We start from the raw sequence: 19,198 nt of genomic DNA, 5'->3' as shown, positions 1-19,198 counted from the left end.
TCATCCATCTCCAGGAGTCAGGAGGGCGGAGCAGGACCCCTCACCCCATCACAGAGCCTCCCCCTCACCCCCTGATACATGAGCAGAAGATACTAGAACTCACCCACAAGATGATGGAGCTGCTGACTGGAGAGGTGACACTGCTGGGAATGCTGGGAAATTCTCCAGTAACAGCACTGGAGGGGTCTGGGTGATGATGGTGTAATTGTGTTGTCAGGTTCCTGTAAGGTGTCAGGATGTCACTGTCTATTTCTCCATGGAGGAGTGGGAGTATATAGAAGGACACAAGGATCTGTACAAGGAGGCCATGATGGAGGAGCACCAGCCTCTTACATCACAGGGTAAGAGCCGTCATGTGCAGTGTATACACGTGTGTGCAGTGACATGTAATGGAGGAGCACCGGCCTCTTATATCACAAGGTAAGAGCCGTCATGTGCAGTGTGTACACGTGTGTGCAGTGACATGTAATGGAGGAGCACCAGCCTCTTATATCACAAGGTGAGACCCGTCATGTGCAGTGTATACACGTGTGTGCAGTGACATGTAATGGAGGAGCACCAGCCTCTTATATCACAAGGTGAGACCCGTCATGTGCAGTGTATACACGTGTGTGCAGTGACATGTAATGGAGGAGCACCAGCCTCTTATATCACAAGGTAAGAGCCGTCATGTGCAGTGTATACACGTGTGTGCAGTGACATGTAATGGAGGAGAGCCAGCCTCTTATATCACAAGGTAAGAGCCGCCATGTGCAGTGTATACACGTGTGTGCAGTGACATGTAATGGAGGAGCACCAGCCTCTTATATCACAAGGTAAGAGCCGCCATGTGCAGTGTATACACGTGTGTGCTGTGACATGTAAGCTCGGGTTCTGCTCCATCTCAGAACGTATTATCACTGCGCTGTAACTCCATGCTGGGGACAGTCCAGTGACCTGGTGCTAAGATCGGAGACCTGGAGGCCATTGTCAGGTCGTAATTTGTTATGATTAGCTAATCAGCTGTTTAACCAGTTCTCAACATATGATGTAATAGTACGTCATAGTGGGAAGTGACTTGTGGGCATCAGAGCCGTGTGCCCTGTTCAGTGCAGGAGCCGGGCAGTCACTGATAGCCGAGCTGCTGTATCCACCATGCTGTAAAAGCCGATGCCGGAGGATTATCCCCTTCTATGCCACAGTCAGCACTGACTGCGGCATAGAAGGAACTTGCGGTCAGTCAGGGTTTCCATTGGGACCTGCCTTCTATTGAAGCCTAGGAGATCCAGCCCTTAATTGGGTCTTCTAGGCAACTGTTAGTGGGGTGACACAAAAGATAGTTGATTGTGATATCTAGTAGTCGAGTCATTATTGTACAGAAAGCAGTGGTGTAGGCCGATCTGCTTCAGATGTGTTGACTGTTAGAAGATCGAGTTCAGGTCTGAAGAGTTTATTTTTTTTTTCATTGGGGGGGGTTATTACTTGGGAACAGTCTTTTTTGGAAAATTAATAAGCCTGCCTGAAAAGATGTGTTTTTAAGGCACGTTTGACGGTATGGCGGTTGGAAATTAACCTGTTATTCCAGGGCAGAGCATTCCAGAGAGTAGATTCAGCTTAAGAAAAGTCCTGAAGACCGGAGTGAGAGGTACAAATTATAGTGCATTTTACACCTGGTGACTAACAGAACGGAGAGCACGAGTAGGGTGGTGGACGGAAACAAGAGAGGACATGTATAGATGTGCAGCACTTCGGAAAACTTTGTAGGTGAGAGCTTTGAACTGCATTCTGTGGTGGAAGGGGAACCAGTGACTGGCACAAGCTAGAGGAGTCAGTGTAGCGGGTGCATAGATAGATGAGCCTGGCTTCAGCATTTAGGACAGTCTGAAGGTTTAGTAAGTGGGAGAACGATTAGTAATGAATTACAGTAGTCAAGACGAGAATGAATCAAGGCAACAAGAGTTTTGTCCGTTTCCACTTTAAGAAAAGGATGGATTCTGGAGATGTTCTTGAGTTGCAGACGAGAAGAGCGAGTAAGTGATTGGATATGGGGAACAAAGGAAAGATCAGAGTCAAATGTGGCCCCAAGACAGCGGGCATGTTGCACCGGAGTTATGATAGTGCCACAGACTGAAATTGAAAAATCAAGTTTAGTTGGGTTGGTAGATGGGGAAAGACGAGAAGTTTTTTGAGGAATTCAGTTTAAGATACACAGAGGACATGTTGTTAGAAATAGCTGCCAGACATGTACTGGTGTTTTGGAGTAAAGCAGGAGTGAGGTCAGGGGATGAAGTGTATAGTTGGGTGTCGTCAGCATAGAGATGGTACCGAAAGCCAAATCTACTGATAGTCTGTCCGATGGGGGCTGTATAGAGGGAGAAGAGTAGAGGACCTAGGACTGAGCCCTGAGGAACTCCAACATCAAGAGGAAGAGGAGAAGAAGAAGAGCCAGCGAATGATACACTAATGGAGCGGCCAGACAGATAGGAAGAGAACCAGGAGAGAGCAGTGTCCTTAAGGCCAATGTAGTGGAGCATCCGAGCGCAACTTCCTCTTTATTACACTGCACTTCGTCATGGAAGTGCAGTGAAATAAAAGCCCCGGCTCCATTCAAGTGAAAGGAGCGAGATCTTGTAATTACACTACGCCACCGCTCCACTGGAGACAAGACAAGTAGTGTAAAGACCATGAAGCGGTGCTCGCATGGAGCCCTCCTCCTCGTCTCACAGCTGATCAGCAGGGTGTCGGATCTCCACCGATCAGATATTGATGACCTATCCAGAGGATAGGTCATCAGTTTTAAGCGTTGGACAACCCCTATTACTATGCCAGTGAACATCTAAATTCGGGAGTACAGCACCCACACACATACTGTGTCGCTACACTTCTTACTTCTGTGTGCCATCAGGCATCCAGTGAGAGGAAGAGCAGACACAGCTATATGTATCACCTAATTAAAGGCACTTGTGGAATGTATGGAATAACAGGAGCGCATTCAGACTTAGAGGAGGCCACTCTTCCAGGTATTGTGAAGAAAGAAGCTGGAGTGTAAAATAACCTCAAAAGAATGGACTTGTACACAAGCGTCAGACACCAATAATCCTTAAATTACTGCCGTCTTTCTAACAAATTGTGATGCGTATGGGGGGGTTACTGATTAGGGATGAGCGAATTTCATATTTTGAAATTCGAGTTCGGGTTGTGGTATAATCTGAATTGCGTTATGGATTCCGTTACCATGGACCATAACTGAATTCCATGACGGAATGCATATCGGAATGCCTTTAGAGGAATTCCGTTAATTATTCCGTCATAATAGAAGTCTATGGTCTGCATAATTGATCCGTCTGGTTTACGTTATGCTGATGTCCCCTCCTGCATAACGTAAACCGGACGGATCCGTTATGCAGGCCATAGACTTCTATTATGACAGAATGCCTCTAAGGGCATTCCGTTATGCATTCCATCATAGAATTGCGTTATGGTCCGTGGTAATGGAATCCAGAACGTAATTCAGATTATACCACAACACGAACTCAAATCTCAAAATATGAAAATCGCTCATTCCTATTAACCCTTTCTACCCTGGTCCAGTTTTCACCTTCCTGACCAGGTCATTTTTTGCAATTCTGACCAGTGTCCCTTTATGTGGTGATAACTTTAAAACGCTTTTACTTATCCAAGCCATCCTGAGTTTTGTTTTCTCGCCACATATTGTACTTCATGACAGTGGTAAAATTGAGTCAAAATTTGGTTTTATTTATAAAAAAAAATACTGTTTACCCAAAATTCTGAAAAATTAGCACATTTCCAGATTTAAATTTCTTTACTTTTATAATAGATAGTAATACCGCCAAAAATAGTTATTACTTTACATTCCCCATATGTCTGCTTGAACAGCACTTTGCGGTCACAGCTCGCAAGCAGAAAAAGTGGTGCCGAGCTGGAAAATGGTAAAAAAATTAAAATAAAAGACCCAAAAAAGTGCACAGACCAAATGGCGCCCATAGGACTAGGGGCGGGAAGGGTCAGAGACGGAGGTTGGTTTAGGGATCTGGAACAACTGCAAATGGAAAAAAAATATATCTGTGCAGCAATTTCAGATGTTGTTCTTCTTTTCAGCAGGAAGGGGTTAAAATCGCAGTGGTGTGCACCACAAGTTCCAGCAAGCCACAAGCAGCACAGAAGAACCTCTCTGCATGCAGTCACCAGCTAAAATGGCTGCATGCAGGGAAGTTCAGCCTCTTCCTGTGCAGCTATAGCGCTGCCATTGGCTGGAGCATTGTTCCAGCCAATAGCAGCGCTGGCAGTGGAACCAAAACACTGGTGTCCCCTGCCTGACCTAGGAGGAGACTGGTGCTGACTTGTTCAGCATCGGTCATCTCCAGATCAGGTCATAGTGACATTTTTCTCACACTTTTGGGGGACAAAGTGTGTCTTTTATACAGCAAAAATGAAATGAAGGGTGGAAGGTGGTAATAATATCAATGTATAGAACTAGGGGATATGAGAATGTGTAAATAGGGAGGAATATGAAGATGTATATAGACAGACATATTGAGGATCCTTAGGATAGGTCATCAGTATTAAAGTCTCCTTAAGCTATATTTGTGTAATAAGTGGTTCCCAGAAGTGGACCAGAATCCTGAACACTGCCAGGCAGTCCTATAGAAAGCTGTGTAAGGCTGAAATGACATATGCAGTGTTTCAAACCAAAGCCAGAAATGAATTAAAATGAAAGATGTATTGTAAATCTTTAGTTTTTGCTGGATCTAATTCCGGCCTATTAGGAATGTTATAAGTAGTCTACTCAAAATGATTTAATTAAAAAAAAAAAAGTCACAAATTCCAATTTTTATCTCTGCAGAGAATTCCAGTAAAGATTTTAAAGGAAACTTCTTGCTAAGACCAAATTATAAAGTAGAACATGAAGATCTCATGCAGCACTCTTCAGGAGGCAACCATGTTAATCTTAATGTATTTTCAGGACTTCCTATTACAGATCTATCACATAATCCCCCTAATCATGAGGAACCTTCTGTTAACCAATCACAGATTGTTACCAGAAGTGCAGGTCAAAAAGAGCTCCAGCCTGGTAAAGAGTTTACAAAGAGATCTAGTCACAGAACTACACACAGAAGAATTCACAGTGTGGAGAAGCGCCATTTATGTTTAGAATGTGAGAAATATTTTACGGATAAATCAAGTCTTGTTAAACAAAAGAGTAGTCATAGAGGAAAGAAGCCATATTCGTGTTCAGAATGTGGGAAATACTTTGGCTATAAATCAATTCTTGTTCAACATGAGATAAATCACACAGGAGAGAAAACATACTCCTGTTCAGAATGTGGGAAATGTTTTGCACAAAAATTTGAACTTGCTTACCATAAAATACGTCACACACAAGAGAAGCGATATTCATGTTCAGAATGTGGGAAATGTTTTGTAGATAAATCATATCTTGTTATACATGAGAGGATTCATACAGGGGAGAAACCATATTCATGTTCAGAATGTGAGAAATGTTTTGCAGATAAATCAAGTCTTGTTAAACATGAAAGAATTCACACAGGAGAGAAGCCATATGCATGCTTAGAATGTGAGAAATGTTTTTCAGATAAATCAAATCTAGTTACACATGAGAAAATTCACACAGGAGAGAAGCCATATTCTTGTTCAGAATGTGAGAAATCTTTTATACTTAAATCACATCTTACAAGACATAATAGAATTCACACAGGAGTGAAACCATATCCATGCTCAGAATGTGGAAAATGTTTTGCACGTAAAACAAATCTAGTTAGACATGAGAGACTTCACACAGGAGAGAAGCCATATTCTTGTTCAGAATGTGGAAAATCTTTCAAAAATAAATCATATCTTATTAGACATAAGAGAATGCACACAGAAGTGAAGCTGTATTCATGTTCAGAATGTGAGAAATGCTTTAGCTATAAATCAAGTCTTGTTAAACATGAGAGAATTCACACAAGAGAGAAGCCGTATGCATGCTTAGAATGTGGGAAAAGTTTTAACCAAAAATCAGGACTTTTTTCCCATGAGATTTTATCACACAAGAGAAAAGCCCTATTTATGTTCAGAATGTGGAAAATATTTTGCAGATAAATCAAGTTTTGCTAAACATAACAACAGTTTTAATGTTTTGTAAGGCATTTCAATTGTAAAACTCATTAGATCAGAAGAAATTACTTTTTGGAATATGGGAAAATGCTATAAGACAGGGATGCTCAACCTGCGGCCCTCCAGCTGTTGTAAAACTACAACTCCCAGCATGCCCTGCTGTAGGCTGATGGCTGTAAGCTGTTCGGGCATACTGGGAGTTGTAATTTTGCAACAGCTGGAGGGCCGCAGGTTGAGCATGCCGGCTTCAAGAGCAAAAATAATTTAACCCAGTTATTCACAGACTGATAAATAACTGGCTACATGTTAACGTGTCCCTGCAGACAGCAGTCCTCAGAATAGTTGCACAACTTGCTGTCATTTAGCTATTTTTAGAGCTGAGATTTGGGTTAAAAGAATTCTAAATTATAGATGGGTAACGTTGAATTGGCAAGTGATTTGCAAGTTGCTGGATTTTTTTTTTTGTGACCGCTGTGGCAAGTCACATTGACCGTTATGAATTCATATCATAAGGAAATAATACATGGACCCTATCTGGGTATTGGTATACTTAAATTAACAACAAAAAGCCATGTGGCTGAATGCCCAAACTTGACCCAGATATAAATGCTTATAAAACTTAACTTTTAATAATCACACTAAAATATGCTACGTAAGCACCGACAAGAGGTTAAAACCTGCATATTTCAGTCCATATGTATGGAATGGTGATGTGATGTGACACTTGTAGCTTTAGGGGGGCGTGCACTTCCCCCATCAAACTACCTGAACACTGTTTCTAGTGACAAAACTAGCCCTAAGTACAGCAGTGTTGCCTCAGCTATTCACTGACTAACCATACACTGGTTGCATCACTATTTGTGAGCCCTTGTAACACCATAAACTGGTACAATTGAAATGAATGATTACATAGGACCGAACAAAGACAACTAAAAACCAACTGTTTGCCTCCTGACATGTCTCACCAGAACGACTGGCTTCATCAGGGGTTGGGCAGCAAACGAAGTATAAATTACCTGATGATTAAAGTTGACATTTAAATGAACCAATAGGGGGAAGCGCAAAATTATGGCACTGACAAATCCTATTGCAGGTACATCACTCTGCCATTGGTGACCCACCACTACTTATCCTATCAGGTCCTGTCAAGGAGAGGGTGATGTGATATAATGTGCAACATGTCTATGCGCACTGACTTACCATAAAGTTCACCTTTCCGCCGGTCACTGAGAGTCTGCGCGGAGACTTAGACACGAAACAGCTCTGTGGTGACTACTGCGCATGTCCTGTGCATAGACGAGATGAGCAAGGACATAGCGCTCTGCAGATGTCCCAGATGTGCGACTCATTTATGCTCGGATGGTAGATAGCCATTGGTGCTCAGAGTGTAGGGGAGAGCTCTAGTGCTAGTGAATCAAGAATACTTAAATGTACAGTACAGACCAAAAGTTTGGACACACCTTCTCATTCAAAGAGTTTTCTTTATTTTCATGACTATGAAAATTGTAGATTCACACTGAAGGCATCAAAACTATGAATTAACACATGTGGAATTATATACATAACATCAAAACTGAAAATAAGTCATATTCTAGGTTCTTCAAAGTAGCCACCTTTTGCTATGATTACTGCTTTGCACACTCTTGGCATTCTCTTGATGAGCTTCAAGAGGTAGTCACCTGAAGTGGTCTTCCAACAATCTTGAAGGAGTTCCCAGAGATGCTTAGCACTTGTTGGCCCTTTTGCCTTCACTCTGCAGTCCAGCTCACCCCAAACCATCTCGATTGGGTTCAGGTCCGGTGACTGTGGAGGCCAGGTCATCTGGCGCAGCACCCCATCACTCTCCTTCATGGTAAAATAGCCCTTACACAGCCTGTAGGTGTGTTTGGGGTCATTGTCCTGTTGAAAAATAAATGATGGTCCAACTAAACGCAAACCGGATGGAATAGCATGCCGCTGCAAGATGCTGTGGTAGCCATGCTGGTTCAGTATGCCTTCAATTTTGAATAAATCCCCAACAGTGTCACCAGCAAATCACCCCCACGCCATCACACCTCCTCCTCCATGCTTCACGGTGGGAACCAGGCATGTAGATTCCATCCGTTCACCTTTTCTGCGTCGCACAAAGACACGGTGGTTGGAACCAAAGATCTCAAATTTGGACTCATCAGACCAAAGCACAGATTTCCACTGGTCTAATGTCCATTCCTTGTGTTCTTTAGCCCAAACAAGTCTCTTCTGCTTGTTGCCTGTCCTTAGCAGTGGTTTCCTAGCAGATATTCTACCATGAAGGCCTGATTCACACAGTCTCCTCTTAACAGTTGTTCTAGAGATGTGTCTGCTGCTAGAACTCAGTGTGGCATTGACCTGGTCTCTAATCTGAGCTGCTGTTAACCTGCGATTTCTGAGGCTGGTGACTCGGATGAACTTATCCTCCGCAGCAGAGGTGACTCTTGGTCTTCCTTTCCTGGGGCGGTCCGCATGTGAGCCAGTTTCTTTGTAGCGCTTGATGGTTTTTGTGACTGCACTTGGGGACACTTTCAAAGTTTTCCCAATTTTTCGGACTGTCTGACCTTCATTTCTTAAAGTAATGATGGCCACTCGTTTTTCGTTTTTTTAGCAGTTTTTTTCTTGCCATAATACAGATTCTAACAGTCTATTCAGTAGGACTATCAGCTGTGTATCCACCTGACTTCTCCACAACGCAACTGATGGTCCCAACCCCATTTATAAGGCAAGAAATCCCACTTATTAAACCTGACAGGGCACACCTGTGAAGTGAAGACCATTTCAGGTGACTACCTCTTGAAGCTCATCAAGAGAATGCCAAGAGTGTGCAAAGCAGTAATCAAAGCAAAAGGTGGCTACTTTGAAGAACCTAGAATATGACATATTTTCAGTTGTTTCACACTTTTTGTTATGTATATAATTCCACATGTGTTAATTCATAGTTTTGATGCCTTCAGTGTGAATCTACAATTTTCATAGTCATGAAAATAAAGAAAAGTCTTTGAATGAGAAGGTGTGTCCAAACTTTTGGTCTGTACTGTATTTGGATAATTAACAGTTTTCATTCTAGATTGTATATTTGGATTAAAAAGGTCGGTCGATGCCACATGAAAATCCTGTATACGAAGATTACATATATTTTAAGGACATATTGTAAATCTTAAAGTGTTGGAGCCATTTTGTCTGGTTTTAAAAGCCATCTTGTCTGTGTTTTTTACTAAATAAAAATATTTTAAGTTACACTACACCATTGTGCAACTATAATCCTGTGTGTTTCCTGTTCATCTCTTCTGTCTAAACCTCCAAATCCTTCCTGGTCTCTTAATGACTCACTATTAATGATCCCTGAAGTGTCCCTTCAGTCTCCTACCCTATCTCCCTCTGGGAAGCCCATAAATCAGCACTTCGAGGACTGTTAATACATGTAATAATGGCAGCCGCCAGCGTGCAGCACATCCCAGGCTATGTACCCCAGTCGAACTGCACACAAGGCTCCTCTTCTCCGCTGCAGGCTCCGGACTCACTTTCCTGCACTGTCGCAGGCGGTGACAGCTTCAGTTGCACCTTGTAGGAGCCGCACGCATCCTGTTTCTTTATGGGTTCGTGCACGCCCCTGATGCCGCCTTCTCTCCAATCCCGGCCAGGCACCACCTTTATAAGGGTGCTTCCCCCTTCCTGTGATGCCTGAGCAATATTGTAGTTTTCTACAGCGAAGGCTCCAGCTCGTAGTTCCTGTGTTGTCATCCTGCTTCCGACCTTAGCCTGTATCCTGACCTCATCTCTGCCTGATCCTCCTGTACCTCGCTGCTCTCAAGTGTGTGATTCGGATTGTCGACCATGCCTCTGTCTGCTGTTCAGCTTGTTACACCTGCTGCACCTGAGCTATTCAGCTCTGCTGTTCTAACAGCTCCAGCTCTGCTTAATCACTAGCTCAGCTCTGCTTCATCTGACTCTGCTGCTGCGCTCCTTCCATCCAGTGACAGCTCGCTCCACCTGCCTGTATCCCCAGTGCTTTCACTGGGGCGTTCTGGCCTGCTCGGCCAGCTGCCAATTAACCAGGACCACTCTTGCGGTAGCGACCTGGTGTCTCCCCTGCAGCTAAGACCAGCTTCTGCATTTTTGGATAAAGGGTGAAAACCAGGGGAACACTTAGATTCTGCTCCCAAGTTTGGCCCAAAGCCAAACTGGTAAGTGGAACAGCGGGTCCACACACCTGTTGGAGTGTTACAATGCAAATGGCAGCTCATCGTAAGCACAAATGGATACTTGAACAAAAAGTCAGGAACTTGAACAGTCTCCCAATTAGAAGCGCTGGCAAAGACGAACCACACTAAACGCCCACCAAGCCCTCTCTCACACACGGACAGAGCTCTACTTGTACTGTTGAATTAAAACTTTGAAGATCCCTCCAGATATATCAGGGCTCCAGACTAAAAAAAATATCAAGGACCCATTGGCTCCTAACCTGTAAAATTCAGGGGCCAAATAAAAATTTTAGTCGCCAAATTTTACGTGTCTTACCTTGTGTAGTTGCTCGGGTGCTCGGGTCGAACACATCGGGATGCTCGGGTGCACTACCGAGCACAATGGAAGTCAATGGGAGAACCCGAGCATTAAACCATGCACCCCCTGCTCTGAAGAGCCTGGTTCATAGGAAAAGGGAAGAAATTGATGGAAACACCACCGAAATGGTTCGGGAACAGCATGGGGAGGATGTCTGGATGCATCTTGGACTCCCAGGACGCTGCTGGGAACCATGTCGTCTGAGTCGTACGCCACTTTTACAGACTGACAATAGTATGCACAAAACCGAAAAAAAATTATATATTTTAGACGAAAAATTGTTAAGAAACATTATTTCCTGTATATTTACTGGTATATAAAGTGCAAGTGCTGCCAAAAATTATAAGGAAGAGGCACTACGATTTAACCTGCATATCACATAAAGGAGGGCCTCATTCACATTGTGGTACAATAGTTCAGGTAGTGGGACTCCTACACTCATAAAGCCTATGCACTAAGTGTAAGGGCTGCCAAAAATGACAAGGAACCGGCACTACAATACACCCTTTGTTACACATAAAGGAGGGCATCATACACATCCTTGAAAAATTATGATTGATGGCCTGATGGTGACCCTCAAAAATATTAGGAGCAAGGGCCTGCTGGTGGCCTAACCCTGTAAAACATTATATGCGAGGGCCTGCAGCTGAGCTGACCCTGTAAAACATTATATGCGAGTGCCTGCAGATCAGCTGACCCTCAAAAAAATTATATGCAACGAATAAGCATGTGTTGATATGACGGAAGAGGAGGATGAGAAAAGGAAGATTCAACCATATACCCTTGTTTGTGGTGGAAGGGGTGCATGGGAATACAGTTAGGGTTGCCACCCGTACAGGAATGACCTGGACAGCCCGGGTTTGTAATCCTGTGCCTGGGTACAAGCCTTTCTCAGACCCGGGCACAGGACATTTCAAACTGTGGACTTACTCACCTGACAGCTGGCGGTGAGCAGCAGCTGATTGACATTGTATGCTGTAATTTAATCTACCATCTACAAGGACACCCAAATCCTTCTCTATAAGTGACTCTCCCAGTGTTACATCACCTAGGACATATGAAGCACAGAGATTATTACTACCAAGATGCAGATCTTTACATTTGTCCACATTGAACCTCATTTGCCAAGTTGATGCCCAATCACTCAGAGTGTTCAAGTCAGCTTGTAGTTTATGAACATCTTCCATAGACTGTACAGTTCTACACAGGTTAGTGTCATCTGCAAAAATAGAAATGGTGCTATTAATCCGGTCCTCGATATCATTAATAAATAAATTAAATAATAGAGGACCCAGCACTGAACCTTGGGGTCACCACTTATAACCCGTGTAAGCGACCACTCTCTCACAGGGGTCGCAATCACAGACTTCTCCTCTGACAGCGGGGTTCGAGTCTCCATGGTGCTTTACTGTAGCACTTCAGCACCAGCATGAACATAAACATAAAACAAAAATAAACACCTACCCATCTAGGCTCTACCTAATACATAGGTCGTCTCTACGTCACCTATAGAGCGCAGGTCACACAAGGAATTAGATCCGGCTTTCCTCAGCCAAACGGTCCACCAGCCTCCAGGCTGACCGTGCAACCCTCTTTCCGCAGGCGTCACAGGGCCCACCAAAACACAGGCTTTACACAGCCTCGTAGCCCCTCAGCCCTCCTGGCTGAGACCACACAGACCCTCTGCAAGCTTCCTTTTCCAAATTCTCTCTCTCTCTCCCTGTCATACACAGAGGGTTGTTTCATCCCTAGAGTATCTAGAGAATCTTTAAAAAAATATAAACAGGGGCACATCAATGATTGAAATGACCTCTTTAAGCACTCTTGGGTGTAATCCATCTGGACCCGGAGATTTGTTCACATTTACCTTATTTAACTTATCTTGGAACATATCTACAGTTAGCCAATTGAGTATATTACTGGGTGTACTAACAGCAGCAGCACCACAGATATCAGCTCTTCTTTTGCATATACAGAGCTAAAAAAAAAAAAATTGGTAACTCTGCCTTTTCCTTCTCTTCAGTGACTAACCCCCCTTTACCATTATTTAGGGGGACTTACCAGCTCAGTCCTCCTTTTTTTTTTTTTTAGCATTTAAATATTTAAATAATTTTTGGGGATTTGTTCTGCTCTCATTTGCCACCTGCTGTTTGTTTTGTATTTTTGCTAATTTTATCTCCTTTTTACAGATTTTATTAAGCCCTTTCTAAACTTCAAACGCTCCAGCTGACCCCTCAGATTTGTATTTTTTAAATGCCCTTTTTTTTGTCTTTTATTGCCCTTTTTACAGTACAGGTAGCTGTAACCCACGAGGGGTTTAATTTTAGCCATTTATTCTTGTTAGGCCTCATGCACACGACCGTTGTGTGCATCCGTGTCCGTTGTTCCGTTTTCCGTGATTTTCTGCGGACCCATTGACTTTCAATGGGTCCGTTGAAAACTCGGAAAATGCACCGTTCATCCGTGTTTCCTGTCCGTCAAAAAAATATGACCTGTCCTATTTTTTTGACGGACAACGGTTTGCGGACCTATTCAAGTCAATGGGTCCGTGAAAAAACACGGATGCACACAAGATTGTCATCCGCGTCCGTGATCCGTGTCCGTAGGCTACTTTCACACAGACGGATCGCAGATCCATCTGCATAAAAGCTTTTTCAGAGCTGAGTTTTCACTTCGTAAGAACTCAGATCCGACAGTATATTCTAACACAGAGGCGTTCCCATGGTGATGGGGACACTTCAAGTTAGAATATACTAAGAACTGTGTACATGACTGCCCCCTGCTGCCTGGCAGCACCCGATCTCTTACAGGGGGCTGTGATCCGCACAATTAACCCCTCAGGTGCCGCACCTGAGGGGTTAATTGTGCGTATCATAGCCCCTGTAAGAGATCAGGTGCTGCCAGGCAGGAGGGGGCAGACCCCCCCTCCCTCCCCAGTTTTAAATTCATTGGTGGCCAATGCGGCCCCCCTCCCTCCCCTGTATTACATTCATTGGTGGCCAGTGCGGCCTCCCCTCTCCCCCCCTCCTAATTAAAATCCCCCCCATATACTATGGCCCCAGTTGTGCCCCCATCTTTATATTATGGCCCCAGTTGTGCCCTCATACATATACTATGACCCCAGATGTGTCCCTATACATATATTATGGCCCCAGTTGTGCCCCCATCTTTATATTATGGCCCCAGTTGTGCCCTCATACATATACTATGACCCCAGATGTGTCCCTATACATATATTATGGCCCCAGTTGTGCCCCCATCTTTATATTATGGCCCCAGTTGTGCCCTCATACATATACTATGACCCCAGATGTGTCCCTATACATATATTATGGCCCCAGTTGTGCCCACATACATATATTACGGCCCCAGTTGTGCCCCCATACATATACGATGGCCCCAGTTGTGCCCCCATAGATATATTATGGCCCCAGTTGGTGGCAGCGGAGAGTTCCGCTGCTACTGCAGTCCTGGCTGCCATGGTTACTTAGCAATTTTAGAAGAGTTATACTTACCTGCGCTGTCTGTGGCCGGCCGGGCGCTCCTCCTACTGGTAAGTGACAGGTCTGTACTATAAGCAATGCGCCGCACAGGCCTTTCACTTACCAGTAGGAGGAGCGCCCGGCCGGCCACAGACAGCGCAGGTAAGTATAATGCTTCTAAAATTGCTAAGTACCCATGGCAGCCAGGACTGCAGTAGCGTCTTGGTTGCCATGGTTACCGATCAGAGCCCCAGCGATTAAACTGGGACTCCGATCGGAACGCTCCGCTGCCACCAACTGGGGCCATAATATATCTATGGGGGCACAACTGGGGCCATCGTATATGTATGGGGGCACAACTGGGGCCATCGTATATGTATGGGGGCACAACTGGGGCCATCGTATATGTATGGGGGCACAACTGGGGCCGTAATATATGTATAGGGACACATCTGGGGTCATAGTTTATGTATGAGGGCCCAACTGGGGCCATAATATAAAGATGGGGGCACAACTGGGGCTATAGTATATGGGGGGGATTTTAATTAGGAGGGGGGGAGAGGGGAGGCCGCACTGGCCATCAATGAATGTAATACAGGGGAGGGAGGGAGGGGGGCCGCACTGGCCACCAATGAATTTAAAACTGGGGGAGGGAGGGAGGGGGGCCGCACTGGCCACCAATGAATTTAAAACTGGGGAGGGGGGGGTCTGCCCCCTCCTGCCTGGCAACACCTGATCTCTTACAGGGGGCTATGATACGCACAATTAACCCCTCAGGTGCGGCACCTGAGGGGTTAATTGTGCGGATCACAGCCCCCTGTAAGAGATCGGGTGCTGCCAGGCAGCAGGGGGCAGTCATGTACACAGTTCTTAGTATATTCTAACTTGAAGCGTCCCCGTCACTATGGGAACGCCTCTGTGTTAGAATATACTGTCGGATCTGAGTTTTCACGATATAACTCAAATCCGATGGTATATTCTAACAGAGGCGTTCCCATGGTGATGGGGACGCTTCAAGTTAAAATATACCCTGACTTTACATTGAAAGTCAATGGGGGACGGATCCGTTTGCAATTGCACCATATTGTGTCAACGTCTAACGGATCCGTCCCCATTGACTTGCATTGTAAGTCAGGACGGATCCGTTTGGCTCCGCACGGCCAGGCGGACAACAAAGCGACTTTTTTTTTAACTTTCCTTCATGTCTGTTGATCCTCCAAAAATCACGGAAGACACACGAAAAAAAAAAACGAACATGGATCACGGAACAACGGAACCCCATTTTGCGGACCGTGAAAAAAATACTGTTGTGTGCATGAGGCCTTACCTGAAGGAATACATTTTTAGTGCAATTACTCAATGTGGATTTGAAGCTCTCCCATTTATCCTCAGTATTATTATGTGACAGTAGCGGCCCCCAGTCTATGCCCTGAAATGCTGCCCTCAACCCAGGGAAATAAGCCTTTTAAAAATTCAGTGGTTTTGCTCTGCCTGACAGAGTTTGCTTCTTATAGTTTAGGGGGAATATAATTATATTGTGGTCACTATTACCTGGTGTTTCTCGAACAGTAACATTTCCAACAAGCTCTGCATCATTAGAGATTGCCAGATCCAACATAACATCGCCCCTAGTGGGATCTTCTACAAACTGGCCCATAAGGTGGTCCTGCAGCAAGCTGAGGAATCTTCTGCCCTTTGCGTTTGAGGTAGAACCATGACCCCAGTTAATGTCTGGGAAGTTAAAATCTCCCATTATGACCACTGTACCAGCCGGTGCCGCCCGCTCTATTTGGTTATACAGTTGAGCTTCTATCTCCTCTGTGATGTTAGGGGGTCTATAGTTTACACCAAGTATTATTTTTTCAGTGTTTATATTAATAAGGTTTCCACATCCTCACCATCCACACCCACAATTGCCTCTGTCACACTTGTCTTCAGATCACTCCTCACATACAGGCACAGACGCCACCGCCTTTTCTATTGACCCGGTCTTTCCTAAATAGCGTAAAACCCTCAATATTAACAGCCCAGTCATGCGACGAATCCAACCATGTCTCAGCCACACCAACTACATCTACAGGTGAAACTCGAAAAATTAGAATAATGGTGCAAAAGTCCATTTATTTCAGTTTTGCAAATTAAAAAGGAATTTCATTAATGCAGCTTAAAATTTTAGTTTTGTGAAAAGGTCCAATATTCTAGGCTCAGAGTGTCCCACTCCAGTCAGCGAATTAATCCATACCCCCTGAGCAAAGGGGACCTTAAAATTGTGACTTTGGGGTTTCATAAGCTGTAGCCGTAATCATCCAAATTATAACAAATAAAGGCTTGGAATATCTCGCTCTGCCTGTAATGAGTCTCATGTGTTAGTTTCACCTTTTAAGTTGCATTACTGAAATAAATGAACTTTGCACAATATTCTAATTTTTCGAGTTTCACCGGTATGTGTTCTTCTAGTACCATAGCCCCCAGCTCCCCCATTTTGCTAGCTAGACTTCTGGCATTTGTAAAAATACATTTTATATTACTATTACCTATAAAGTGAGTATCTGGGATTTTTGGGTTACCTTGGTTGATTTTTGTATGTAACAGGTTCTTGTTACCAACAGTTCTATATTTCATCTGCCCAGTCTTCTCCCTACTTTCCTCACTAACCGCAGCCCCCACTACATCCCCACTGTCCCCTCCTGTCTCCCACCCTCTATCTACCCCCTTATTAGTATGACCCCCCAGATCCTAGTTTAAAAGCTCCTCCAGCCATCTAACCATTCTTTCCCTCAGGGCAGTTCCACCCTCCCGTGCTCCTCACCTTGTGGATCCTAGATCTCTGAGATGAGGTTCCTTGTATGACAAATTCCTGCAGGTCACAAATACGCCTTGTATAGGTGATGATAACTGTTGAGAACATCTTGAAAATGATGACTCTGAGATCACAATCCTCTAACGTATTAAAGTGATGTTTAGTCAGTGCAGCAAACACTATAGACAACCACAAGAAGATGTAGGGTAATGAATGTTGGAATGAGATTCCTAAAAGGGGTTATCCAAGACTAAGTATCTCCCTCTAAGCATCTCCCCTGCATGACACAAGAGGGTAGGTCACACTGCGGCCTGCTGTAGGCTCCACTGGCACCCTCATCCCCCCTCCCGTTCTGCCGATGGATGTTTTCTGCACGGAGGGGAGGTTTCTAATTTGGTGGTTAGAAACCTTGCTTTGCAACTGTGCTTTAATGGCAGGATGGGGGTGAATTGCACCATAAGGGTTTTTTTTAAAATCTATACGACGGCTATAGGCCTTAAAGTAGCCAACATAGTGTTAATCTCTGAAAATTCTAGGTATATTAGGTTGTCTTTGCCAGTTTTCACAGCATGAGATGCATCCTACACGGATAAAGAAGAAGACACAAATTCTGGAAAAGAAGGTCTGGAATGTCTGGCAGAATCCAGTAACTCTCTCTTGAGAGTAATCACAGAAATGGGAACCAGGCGATGCAAGACCACATCTTAGGGGAACGGCTGTTCTGTCTTCTCACACGTCTGACATTCAGCATAAACCGTTCCTGTCTTCCAAATAAGAGGACTGTTCCTTGTAGTCTAACTTGTTTATTGGTCAACAGGTCGTACATATGTGATTAATGATATACGATTGCTTGATTGATTGGTAAAACTACAAGAATACAAATAGCATGTATAAGTATTACGCATGGACAGCATGTGCTATAACATGAACAGTCATCAGTGAAGGCACATGGTAAAATGACTGCCTGTACATAAGATTGCATTTATCACCACCCTGTCTCCGGGCTACAAGCTGTGAGGTCCTTCTACGGAGTCAGGATCTGGAAGTGAAGCAAACACTTGTTTATGAGTGTGTTCAAGCCGTTGTGTGAGGGCCTGGACATACCCAGCGAGATTGTCATTGTTCATCTGTAACTGCTGGGGGAAGTACAACCCAAGTCTGGGAGCGCACCCAAACAAAATCTCAAAAGGAGACAGTCCTGTTTTTCGGTTGGGAGTGGTCCTAACAGAATATAGGGCGAGGGGCAGGCATTCTGGCCACGGTCTTTGGGTTTCCTGCATTGCTTTCTGGATCTTTACCTTCAATGTGCTGTTGATACGTTATACTCGGTCGCTGCTTTGGGGATGGTAGGCCGTGAGAAACGCTTGATCTCCCTCATTACTTCTCCTGTGAAATGGGACCCCCTATCTGACTCAATGACGTCAGGAACACCGCATATCAGTTCACTGACCAGTTTCTCGGCGGTATTCTTTGCATTTGCCTTTGCTACTGGGAAGGTTTCCGGCCATCCTGAAAAGAGATCAACACACACAAGAACAGACTCATACACAGGCACCTACCTTAGGTAGCTGTATGTAGTCTATCTGCAATCTCTGAAATGGGTAAAATGGCCTCAGGTGTGCTCTTCACCACCTGACCGGGATTATTTAATGCACAAATCATGCACCCTGTACAAACCGAGCTGCTACTGTGGAAAACCCTGGTGCAATCCAGGCAGCATTTACAACACTTACCATAGCACCTTTAGACAGATGGGTAGGACCCCCCACGTCACCGCTCTCGTGACTCCTGATCTCCTCGTCTGATATCAATGGCTCCCACACAATACTCCCCGCTGACCCCATATGCCCCGAGACCAGGTACTGCACCCCAGGTCACCCCATCTAGATACACTGCTCCCCCAAGTCCTACTGTCTGATCAGGTGTCCTACAAAACGCACAATCCTCACCATGTGCCCCTTCTCTCACACAGACCTGACATAAGATATACACCATTGTCTGCACCCCACACCCACCGACCGCTGCTCCGGCCTCTCCGGAGAACTGTTCCCAAGGTACTGACAGTCCTGCCCCCGAACAGGTCGCCATCTGTGCCCGCTGCCCATAGCTCTCCCCAACATGAGTAGCAGCGAAGTCACGTGACCACTGATATCACACCTTACTTCCCATGAACCCCCACCAAAGATCTGCTCCTCATATCCCCAGAATACACCACATGTCCCCTCCC

General features: G+C 44.7%; 1 protein-coding gene across 1 annotated transcript in view; it reads left to right on the top strand.

Annotated features, from left to right (window-relative positions):
* The first annotated feature begins 304 nt into the window (after positions 1–304).
* The window catches only part of LOC122930383 (zinc finger protein 260-like), a 37,119-nt gene continuing 18,225 nt past the window's right edge, over positions 305–19,198 (top strand). Inside the window, exons 1-2 of the mRNA XM_044283747.1 lie at positions 305–341; positions 4,844–6,034. Coding sequence (XP_044139682.1) covers positions 308–341; positions 4,844–6,034 — 1,225 coding nt within the window. The 5' untranslated portion in view covers positions 305–307. The remainder of the gene's footprint in view (positions 342–4,843; positions 6,035–19,198) is intronic.

Source organism: Bufo gargarizans, chromosome 1 (genome assembly GCF_014858855.1).
Source record: "Bufo gargarizans isolate SCDJY-AF-19 chromosome 1, ASM1485885v1, whole genome shotgun sequence".
NCBI lineage: Eukaryota > Metazoa > Chordata > Amphibia > Anura > Bufonidae > Bufo > Bufo gargarizans.
Note: the sequence above shows the minus strand (reverse complement) of the source record. Positions and strands in the feature narration are given on the sequence as shown.